The sequence below is a fragment of the Zea mays genome, chromosome 1 (genome assembly GCF_902167145.1).
Source record: "Zea mays cultivar B73 chromosome 1, Zm-B73-REFERENCE-NAM-5.0, whole genome shotgun sequence".
In the NCBI taxonomy this organism is placed as follows: Eukaryota; Viridiplantae; Streptophyta; class Magnoliopsida; order Poales; family Poaceae; genus Zea; species Zea mays.
Window position 1 is genome coordinate 215032835 of NC_050096.1, and position 12018 is coordinate 215044852.

A 12018-nucleotide genomic window follows, 5' to 3' on the forward strand; every position below is an offset into this window, starting at 1 on the left:
ACAATTAGTGTTTCTACTACAACCGGGAACAGGGAAATATGTGTGTGTTTCTGGAAAGAAAGTAGTGCCACGGGAGCGGGAAGCTCAGTGGTGGTCAAGCAAGTGTCATTTCTATTGTCTTGGGAAAACCTTAAACAACGAGTACTGCCTTTCTCTGAAAAAGTATGAGTGACTTCAACTCCACCATATGAAGCATGTACAATATAGGTCACTTTCTCTTTACGGGAGCCGGGTGGGCTTGCGGAATACCTAGTGTATTCATCCAGATTTATTTATGTTTTTCAGCAGCTGAAGGCTTCTTTTCTGCTATGCTTGATTGAAGGGGTTGTGTCTTCACCCAGTTCTGCCTGTGGCCTGGGCTATTTTATCTTCCACTGCGTTTTATGATTTTCGGCTCACTCTCGAGCTTGTACCCCCGGTATTGTAATAACATTACTCAGACTCTGTAACTATTTGAAGTAATGAATGTGGTTACTAGCCTCCTGGGACTAGTAATTGTATCACATTTGAGTCCTAAAGGATCGGGATGCTTCATTGGGGCTATAAATACCCCCAACCACCAACACTTCAAAAATCCAAGTTTTCAGCCAACACATTCAATACAAGAGCTAGTGCATTCAATACAAGACACAAATAGTGTGAATCAAAATCTCTCCAAGTCCCAATTCCACTCAAAGCAATTAGTGACTAGAAGAGAGAGTTTTGTCGTGTTCTTTTGAGCTCTTGCGCTTGGATCACTTTTCTTCTTCCTCCTTTCTTGTTCTCAAGATCATTGTAATCAAAGCAAGAGACACCAAGTTGTGGTGGTCCTTGTAGTGGACTAAGTGTCCCATTTGATTGAAGAGAAAAGCTCACTCGGTCTAGGTGACCATTTGAGAGAGGGAAAAGGTTGAAAGAGACCCGGTCTTTGTGACCACCTCAACGGAGAGTAGGTTTGCAAGAACCGAACCTCGGTAAAACAAATCATCGTGTCATCCACTCTTATTTGCTTGTGATTTGTTTTCGCCCTCTCTTTCGGACTCGTTTACATTTCTAACGCTAACCCTGGCTTGTAGTTGTGCTTAAAGTTTATAAATTTCAGATTTGCCTATTCACCCCCTCTAGGCGACTTTCAAAAGGCGATCTTCACGAGCACGGAACAATGACGAGCTGCTTTACAATCTGAAAAAGAACAAGAACAAGTATTAAAACCAAAAAGTGTTATACTCTTAGAAGCTATTACAAAAAGAGGTAAATCTGTACCAAAACGTCAACCTACCTTATTATTCACAATAGAGGGGTTTAATAATGTGAACATATGTAGTTATAAAAATATAAACATGAAATTGAATATTATATGAACATGAACACAAGAGAACAATATTTCACTGCATATCTAACTGCAGTTATCTCAAGCCATTAACCCAGCTTATTATTCACAATAGAGGGGTTTCTCAACCAAAGCAACATCGCTTCTCATTTTTCATGCAACAGAGGCACCATGTGTCTTCACAGCAGAGGTATTTCTCAACAAAAATAGCAATGCATATAATCTTTTTAAAACATAAAAGTGTTATTTATCTACAAGAAATCATATTATCTAAAATAAATCTAATTGTTCAACATAGGCAGTCCAGGTATCATATTATTCAAAACAGAGGTACTTAAAATACAAAACAGCTCTGCATCATATGAGTTCACACACCTTACAGGGGAGAGTTGTAGGGATTCAGTGGTCCAAGGCTCCAAACTGTATAGTAAGGTGAACATATGCAGTTATGAAAATATGAATAGGAAACTGAACATGAACATAAGAGAACAAAGGATTGGGAAACTCAACTGGGCAAATCTGAAACGGGGAATATGCGAGGAGGATGGGTGTCAGGTGGCGGCCTCGCATGTGTCATCCCTTTGGATTTCTTTAATAGTCGTAGGTGGACAGAGGGCGCCAAGGAAGTGCAGTGTCGTCGATGGAAGGTGAGCGACAACGATGGAAGGGGATTGCGGGGAAAAGGGCGTTGATGGCGGGGGCGTCCGCGACCCATCACTGCATCGGCCACCTTCCATCGACGGAGCGAAGCAGAGCGTGGGGAGGAGAGCATTGATGGCGAGCAGCGAATGATGAACACGAGATCTGGGAGGGGGAGGAGGGTGTTGATGGCGGCGGATGACGGAGTGGGTCACGGCAGCGTCCACACGGGTGTTGATGGCTTTTGCGGCAGCGGATCACAGCAGCGACAAAAGCGTGAGGGGGAGTTGAGCGTAGCGTAGGGAGGACGGCGTTGATGGCGGGGAGCGGATGATGACGAGGAGAGCGTTGATGCACGAATCGGTGGCGGTGCCACCACCGCCGCTGGGCGTGCGTGGTACGGGAACGACGGCAGCGGCACGTAGTTCGGGTGGGGCAGAGGCAGGAGCAGCGGGGTGCGAGAGGTCGTCGCGGTCGCCGGGAGCATGAGTTGGTGGTGGTGGCGGCGCGCGTCGTCTTTGCGGTGGAAGCTGCGGTGGCAGCCGCATGCAGCGCACTTGAGACTGTCGCCGTCCGTGGGCATGAACTCCCCGCAGCCGTCGACGATGTGGCCGCCCAGCACCGCAGCGTGGTTCCGCAGGCACTAGTGGTACCTCGCCTCGGCGGCGTGGTTCTGGTTCCTCGGGGCAGGGGCGGGGGTGGGGGCGGATGACGACGCGGAGCTGGCACCCATGTCCTCTAAGACGGGCTCCTCCTCCTCCTCCTGGCCCCTGAATTCCATCAGCGCACGCCTGCCCCTAGCTCTCTGCCGCCGCGGCGAGATTTAGGAGGGGGAGGACGACGTTGATGGCGGCGGTGGGGGGGGGGGTTATGGAGCGGAGAATCGCAGCGGCTGATAGGATCTACGAGTTAGAGGAGGTCGTTGATGGCTTTTGCGGCAGTGGATCACGACGGCGACGAAAGCGCGAGGGGGAGCTGAGCGAAGCATCGCAGCGGTGGACTGGTCTGGGAGGAGGGTGTTGATGGCGGCGGATGACGGGATCTGGGAGTGGTCGAGGCTGAGGAGGGCGCCATGGGGAGCTAGCAGAGGGGGAGGATGTCATCGGGGACGCGGTCACCTCTCCCGCGCCCCCGCCGATGCCGCCGCTCGCGCAGACGCAGAAGGGGGATGCCGCCCAAGAGGAAAGACAGCGCGGGTGTGGTGGTACCGGCCCAGCCCGCTAGGCGGAGGGAGGACGAGGAGGAGGTCGTTTGCTTCATCTGTTTCGACGGGGGCAACCTCGTCATCTGCGATCGGAGGTGGGTGCCCCGTGCCGCGCTCTCTCCTCCCTCTCTGTTGACTGCTGCACCGCGTCGAGGAGGGTGGGTGGGTTCTCCGAGGCTCTCTGCCTGCTCCCCCGCACGTGTTGCCTCCACAATTGCGCGCTGGATCTTCTCTTTCTTTTTGTCGCGGGATTGACCCCACCTGCTCTGTTGGGGGCGGGGATCTCGGACATGGAGGACGGGGACGGGAGGCGGAGGCATGGAAGGGGCGCGGGGAGGAGTATGGAAGGGCGGCCGAAGATGGAAGGGAGGCGGGGGAGGAGGATGACAGTCAGGTTTGCCAGCGAGAATCACGGTCAGGCGGAGCAGGGGAAGGGGGTCGCGGAGGAGGGCAGAGCGTGCACCATGTGGAATTGTGGACGCCTATACTGGGCTCTTATAAAGTAGTATATATATATATATGACCAAAATAAAACTAAGATGTTTTGTGACTACCACATTAAAAACATTTGGTCAGTAAGAAAAAAGAGTAATCTGTTTAGTGTTTAGTTGAGTACTTTATAGCCATACTAAATACACATACAATGATCATCATCACTATCTCTATCTAGGTATTAGTTCTCCAAAGCCTGTTGAAGCTCTAGATTCTCCAAGTTAAATAATGGATTTTGTGAGCTTTGACGAACCTTAGTTAAATAATGAGTCTATGTTTAGTGGGCTTCGATGGACCTTAATTAAATGGGTCGTGTCAAGCCTGCTCATGGGCTTGACACACATTGGATCGTGCCGATCCAAGTTCACAATTAGGTTGGATCGTGCCTGAAATTATGTGTTTTGGGCCGGTCTAATAGGCACATCATAAATATACACCTATGCAGCCCCCTAAGATTTAAGGATCGAATCATATTAGAATTGAGTTCTATTTCTATTTATTTTTGAACTAAAATTTATTTAGAACCCTAATATTTTGTGAAGAACCATTTAGATCGTGATCCATTACCAGCTATATTACCACCTATAGCTGCGAGACTGCCGGCATCGATACAGTCGCAACATCCACAAATTTGAACACTGACGCGGTTTGGTTTTTGGCCAATGGTATGGATGGGTTTGCTATTTTTCTTCACATGCGCGTGCCGCGCATGCATTTTACCTAGTATAAAAAAATATTCAGATACATACAATACACATATACCTATATCTATATATTACCATATTACATTTTTTTCTTTAATCATTTTGTTCGTCCACCTCCCCTAACTAATAACTAGCAGTAGACGGTCCTACATTGTACTAATGCCTTCATGTCTCATACATGTTCTCATACTTGCGTCTAGCAATGATAAATACATTGTCTGATTCCAATATGTATTGAGTCACGCTGCACATATCTCATATATGCACATGATTTATGACTTGCGCTCATACATTAAAGAACAACTCATATCTACTGGTAACTCGTAGTCCTATTTTTATACATATTGCGCACACGAATAACATTTGTTAGTATAAACTCAAAAGCCTCAAACATGTCAACTCTTATGTCAATCATGAACCATTCACCACACATGGATAAATTCGAGACACTCCTCGATTTGGTCTCTTCGATTGAGGTTATTGTCTAAGGTAGAGAGGATGCGTACTTGGTATCTAGCTGCACATAAGCAAGGGTGATGTGAGAGAGTGGACGATGAGGGTGCTCGGCTCGCGAACGCGTGCTATCGTCATTGCCTATTGTACTGTTCTATATATGCCGTCTTTATGCAAGTGTTCGATGAACCCATGACGTCTTGTCGGTTTGACATGAGAGTCCGTGAGGTTTGAGATATATGATAAGTAGGCAATATTTGGATGAGTCACATCTTTTTCTGATATACAATAACACTATCTCCGTTCTTGAATATTTATCACCTGTTAGTTTATTTTTGAACTAACCCGTGATAAATAAAAAAAAGGAGTGAGTAGTAGATAAAATAGTGCTGCCGTGTGTCTATTTTTGTGCAAACTTTATATTGCAGGGATAGGATGATAATATATTAGCATATGACGGTGGTTCACTGGTTCTATCGTGTGTCTCTATTTTCGTGTAAAGTTTATATTATAGAGGAAGAGAGGGAAACTCGTTTATTTTAGGTAACGTGCATTGCTACGTTATATATGACATAGAATAAATTTTGTTTTAATAAAGCATAAAATATATGTTTTCTATTGATTAGGTGAGTGTAAATATGGAGCCAACAACCAAGGTTCAAACATTCACTTATACATAATTTCAACTTATTTTTTATATAAACTCTTCTATTATAGCAGCAGAGAAAGATTATAAAAGTGTTGGTTGATTCTAAAGAAATACCGTTGAAACTGGTGCTTTGATATAGCAAAGATAAAGAAATGAATTACAGAATTAAATTATTTTTCTACTCTAATAAAATGATATGTGGACACACTATTGTGGATGATGTGATCATGTCACCATACAAAGCAACTTGAAGGGCCGCTAATTTGTCACGTCCCACACTGCCCCAACTGCCCAGCCCAACACAGCCAGGGGGACCTGGAAGAGGGACGAGGGCGAAGCGCCAACCCCAACTGCCCAGCCCAACGAGCCATTGGCAATTTTGCCATTATCATTTGTGAGCTTCGCCAGTATGCCATCGGACCCACAAATCATAGACACAGACGGTCCCACCAGTCATAGACACGGGATGGCATAATAACAAACAGCCAAAATTGAGAGTGGCAAAATAGCAAATTTCTCCAGCCCAACACAGCCAGGGGGACCTGGAGAGATCTGAATTCCCAGCACACTCCTGCCCGCTCCTCCCCGCCGATGGAGATCCCCACCGCTGTCATCCACCGCCTCCAGTCCGCTCTCCGTGAGGCCACCTTCGCCCCTTCTGTAGAAGATGCACCCGCCCCTCCCTTCCCCTCCGTCGCCGATGCCGTCGCAGCCTTCGACTCGTGTGCCGCCTCCGTGTCGGCGGAGCTCCGATGCGTGCGCTGCGGGGCCTCGGGAGGGCTCCTGCGCGGTGTGCGGTCTGCCCTCTGCACCTACTGCGGGTGCCCCAGGCGCGGGGAGGAGGCTGAAGGCGGTGGAAGCGGCGGCGTCGCCTTCCGTGACGGCGTGGCCTACCAGTGGCTGCTCGGCTCGCTTGGACTCGACGGATCCGTGAGCTTTCCTTCCCACATTATTTGACGCTAAGAATCTGTAGATTTGATTCTTGTTGCTTAGGATCTGTTAGCTCTTCTTTCTAGCAAAGCTGAGCCAGCATTCGGGAAAGAAGATGATGTTATTCTCCTGGAGATCTTCTAATACAACTGTTTGTGGAATTGCTATCGCTTTTTTTACTTATTACGCAGTGCTATTCCTAGGAAAGTGCCCAGTAGTTAGAGAAATGTCGGTTGCCAACGGGTCTGTATGAATAGTATACCTTGTTTGGAAATTTTGATTTGCTCAGAATTCAAGAGCCATGAAAGAAATATTCTGCTAGGGTTTTGAGTTGTGAGGCATGCACAATACAAAATAAGGAATTATAATGAGGCTGTAGACATGCTACATTAACCAGAGCTAGTGAAATTTGGATTTTGATAAAAAGGGCATAAACTGCAAATAAGCCATGCCAAACAGATCCTTACACGCTCATCCATTCATCCAGTCATGTATTATAGTTTAGGAGAATCTGATTTGGCTGAACAGGGCCTTTGGTACCATTTTCCCCCCTAGAATTTAAACTTGCTACTGTGGGTGCTTGGCTGTGGTGGTGAGTGTGATCGTGGTGATGCTCAATGGGACCGCGAGGACCTCGCTTTGCCTCGCTGGAGCTGACGGTGTGGCAGAGTACACACAGAGAGACAGAGGGGTAAAAGAAGACCAAATTCTTGCTTGCTTTATTTCTTCAGTGTTTGTCATTATATAGATGAGCTTACAATCAGAATCCCTCAATCACTAATGCCAAGTAGAGAACAACCCAAACAAATTCCTATTTTAAATGAATTGTAATTGTCAAGCTGCTAATTTCTGATGGTGCTAACTTTTGGGTGTAGAGAATGCTTATATTGTTGGATATCCATGCATACCTGCTTAGCTATTTGTTTATATTTGACTACTACTACATTTGCATGTAGTGCTTACTTGCTAACTCACTATGTATTCATTAATGTGTAAAAGCCATTTATGGAATGCAAGCTCCATGCGGTTTAACAGACATTGATCTTTCATACATTGTAACTATGTACTGATTTTAATATGATTGAATCTTCCATTATGATAGATATGTGGTGAATTTACGTGTATTGATATCGTTGTCCTAGTTCTCTTTAAATTCAAAGTATGCAGGAAACATAGTCTCGTTTCTGAAGTTCAATGTTCATGGCTGATGTAAGATTTTTTTCTACTTCTTTTCCCTTTATCATTCAGGAGATTGTAGAATTCGATACTGACACTACAGCTTCGAATAAAAGCAAGGATGTACCACCACCAAACAGTGGGATGATCATATCTGATCTACTGGACTTAAAAATCACATGCCTCCCTGAAAATAAGGAAACATCTCCAAGTTCCATAACAAAGGAGCAATCATCTTCTGTGGATACACTAAATTTATCTGCTGCTAACTTAGATTCATTTTTCATTGAAAGAAAAGAAGAGATGACTTCTGCTTCTCTTCCACAAACTCATTTTTTGGAGCAGGAAAATAAAAGAACAGATAGCAAAAGCCATGAATCTAGATTGGAAGTGCATGCTGCACCTAAAAGCTTAATTAGTTCTCAAAGAACAAATCAGATTGAAGCTACTCCAGCATTTGCAAGTTGGGATGCTGATTTTCAGTCTGCTAGTTCAGAAAATGCTGCCAAAAACTCCAAGCAACCTGATCTATTTAAGAGCACTTCTGTGGCCGAGTCTTTTAGTTTCCCAGCTTCAGAGATTGCCATCAAACCTGTAGTAAGTACTGAAAGTAAAACAAATACGAGAAGTGCCATCCTAGAACATCACTCAGAAGTTTTGGCTTCAGCAAGTAGCACATTATTTGGTGATGACCTTTCTGATCAAAAGGTTGTCCACCATATCTTTGAGAGCAGCAACGCTCCTGGGTTCACTGAATCCTCTCTCCCCATGGATTTTGCTAAAAGTGATCAGTTACATGGAAGGGACGATGATGGATTCAATGATGATGAAGCTTTTGATGAATGGCAAGAATTTACAACAAGTGGCAATCAAGGCAGCCTATCAAATGCGGAACATATTGAGGAACCTTTAAAGAGAGATTTGTCTGAGAATGATGTAATAGATCCCTTGCGAGTAGGCAGCAAGGAATCACCCAACAATGTTATTGAAAAATCCTCTAATGAATGGCAAGGTTTTGCTTCTGTGTCTGGTCAAGGAAGAGATTTTGTGACATCTGTGGAACGATCAACAAGTGACCACAGACTAAATTTGGTGGGACCAGTTGGAGATGAAGAGACAATGAGCAGCATCTCACACCAACATTCTTCAGAAATTAATCCTGTTGATGTATGGCATGTGGGCAATGTGAAGGCTCAAAATACTGCAGAAATGGTTAAGGAAAAAAATGATTCTTTTGACGATTGGCAAGATTCTACTACCACCGGTCAAGTCCAGGACACTTCGTTGAATCAAACTGGGGACATGATGGAGGTCTCAAAAGCCAGTCACAAAGAAACAGACATGGACTCATGGTTCATTGGACATTCTAGGGAGCCAGCAAATACGGGTACCATGAATGCAAATAACATGTTGGACGATTGGCAAGGTTTCACTGGTTCAGATCAAGCACAGCAAAATTCATCTAGCACTGGTGCAGAAATGATAAGTGTGCCATTTGAGCAGCATGGTGGAACTGTTTCTGCCCCATCATGGGCAAATGGCAGCAGTAATGATGCCGCAAAAACATCCTCAACAAGTATAGAAAGCGACCCATTTGATGTTTGGCAAAATTTTACTAAATCAGGTCACCTGCAAGAAAATATGTCTAGTCTTGGGAGAGAACCGAGTAGTCTGTCGCCTGAACCAGCTAAAGGAAATGATTCCTTGGATTTGTGGATTACCAGCAACTTCAAGGAATCTAAAAGCAATGATGTTGGGAGAACTAATGCCTCATCTGATGGATGGCAGGATTTTGCCAGTTTTGATCAAGCTCAGAGAATTACTAAAGTTCATGTGGAAGGACATGTTGTAAAAGATCCTTCAGGGGCTGAAACTTTGGACTTATGGGCCTCAAGTCATGTTAATGAAAAGAACCTTGAACAGATAAGTGAACATAATGATCTATTCGATGACTGGCAGGATTTCCAAAACTCCAATCCACAGCAAACAACCTTACAAGTTTCTTCAGATGCTTCATTATTTGATATAACCTTGGCATCAAGGCCTGATGCTTTTGGAGAGCAGGAAATTGGGAGTGTTTTGCAGGTAGCTTCATCCGAAAACTCAAAGGATAAAAAGGAGGGTTCTAATGAATCAAAAGCATTTCCATCTGATGACCACTTGAAAAGGTTAGTGATTTATGGATTATGATCACGTAAACCTGCTCACTTGAGGATATAATCTTATTGTTTGTGGTATGGGAAGAACTGGGTAATCAATTATATGTACTTCTAATAATGTCCAATTGTCAAACTATGTGTATTTTACGCAAGGACCAAGCTAGCCAAGTTAGCAAATCTCTATCGTGCTGCCTAATTAGAGGGAATTGCAATATTTTTTTAAAAGAAACACGTGTAGTTCCTTTAATAAAATATGATAAGGAAAATATAACTGGTCTGTATGACTGGAAATGGTAAATGGTACCATTAGCTGTCGTGCTTGTCTGAACTTTGATCTCTATTTAGTTTTCCTGGCTTTTAATGATTAAACATAAGCCTGTCCACAGAGGAATTAGCATGTCTACAGAAGACTTGTTTACCTCACTCAGCTTTCCCATCCAATATTGTACTCAGTACATGTCTAGTTATGTTGAGCTTATCTTCCTTGGTCATCGAAATCATTTTCAGATGTGCTAGAACTAGGTGATTATTTGCAAGATCTCTTTCATCGTACGATGTAGTGTAATGTTTATCTCAAATGACCCCATTGTTAATACCACAATTTTCAACGTGTGCAGCACAAGTGGAATGCAGCAGATGGGTGATGTTGATTCGCTGTCTTCATTATGGCCAGCTAATAAACCAGAGCCTGCAAATACAAATGTGGAACAGTTGCTTGCTCAGATGCACGATCTGTCCTTTATGCTCAAGGATGAACTTTCTGTCCCTGATAAACCCATCGATCATTCAAAACCCTGAAGTGACAACATCAAAAATTGTGCTCTGTTACTATCAGCCAAGGAAGATTGTTGTTGCAAGTCCAACCTTTTGGGTGCTGGACGAATTGCAACGAATATCCCTTGAGTGGAAAATGCAAGTCAAGTCACAGAAAACCCTGTTGTTCCAACAGTGCCTTTTATCAGAGTATTGGTCAGCAGAGGATTGTATTTGTTTTCTCTGTTGCTTCGTTGCATTGATCGTCAGAGACTCAGAGTCGGGTTGGTTCCTTGACTGTCCCTGAGTGAGGCTGAAAACCACGTTTTATGTCTGCCTCTTACATGTATGTACCATTTTGCGGTCTGTATTTTGTAGAGTCGAACTGAGCTCACCAATCAATGAATTCCATTTCATCAGATTATTTAAGCTATATAATATAAGTTCGTCCTTGGTACTAGGCTGCCTTGTTTGTAACATCTTATTACAATGTCTTGTTTGCAGCAGATGATGTTGGCTTCCAGTAATTCTATAGTACTACATCATTGACCTCCTTGCCTGAGTAACTCCTCAACACCGACAGTCTTCTTTCTAAAACGAGGGGTCTCTTGATGTGTCTTTTTAGAGCATGTATAGTCTAATTAAAGAATGGATCTCTTGAGCAGTCTCTACTCTCTATGGGCCAAGTGAAAAAAACTAAAAGACGGTCTATTCGTGAAGAGTCTGTCTCTACACGATTCTATATAAATTATGTCTTGACTGTATTTATTATCTAGGAGCTTATGGTTATATTATGCAATCTCTTAGGTATTTTTATATTTAGAAAAATGTTTTAATGGCTCAGGTTTGTACCTTAGGGCGGTTTGATGAACAGAGATTTGGTGGATCCCTTCTAAATCTTTGTCACCAAATCAGTCCTAGCGTATTCCATCCTATATTAGGGTCTGTTCGTTTTGCATGGAATAAAGGGGTGGAATAAATCTGGCTTGGATTCCTTTAATAATTACTATAAGTTTTAGAGATTTAGAATTAATCCTGGTCTGCTCCAGCAGAAACGAACGGGTCCTTAATGATCTCGAACTCCTCTCTAGACCAATAAATATTTGGACCCATTTGCCAACTTTCCTAAGTTTTATTTTATCGAATATAAATATGTTTGTGTTACAACAGAATATACATTTTACTATACTATTTTTAGATAATTTGTGACTCAAAGATTTATATAATAATTACGTTATTTATTTCAATACACTTTAGAATCGAATTCTATACCACAGTTAGAGCCGTACTATTTTAACTGGTATAGATTCAGAAGGTAAGGGTTGTAGATGGAATAGATATATGTGCGAGAATATTATGAGAAACAAAATATGACGGTTTGAAGAATACTTTCTAAAGTATAATACTATAATATCAGAGCTTAATATAGATTTATTTGGGCTGAGTCACGTCACGGTCCGAGCAACTTGATGCACGGCGACAGAAGCCAACGGGCAACCGGAGCCAAATCACTCTGCAAAAGGTAGAGAAAGAAGCCAGCGACAGAAGCC

At 43.6% G+C, this 12018-nt stretch overlaps 1 protein-coding gene and 1 pseudogene across 1 annotated transcript; one reads left to right on the forward strand and one right to left on the reverse strand.

The window, feature by feature from the left end:
• Positions 1–2205: 2205 nt before the first annotated feature.
• LOC103645267 (zinc-finger homeodomain protein 6-like) lies at positions 2206–2729 on the reverse strand (annotated as a pseudogene).
• A 3236-nt stretch (positions 2730–5965) lies between these two features.
• On the forward strand, positions 5966–10928 carry LOC103643251 (uncharacterized). Its single transcript, XM_008666404.3, has 3 exons — positions 5966–6380; positions 7629–9724; positions 10333–10928. Exons 1-3 carry the CDS (start codon positions 6042–6044, stop codon positions 10511–10513), a joined length of 2616 nt encoding a protein of 871 aa, XP_008664626.1. The 5' UTR covers positions 5966–6041; the 3' UTR covers positions 10514–10928.
• Positions 10929–12018: the final 1090 nt, after the last annotated feature.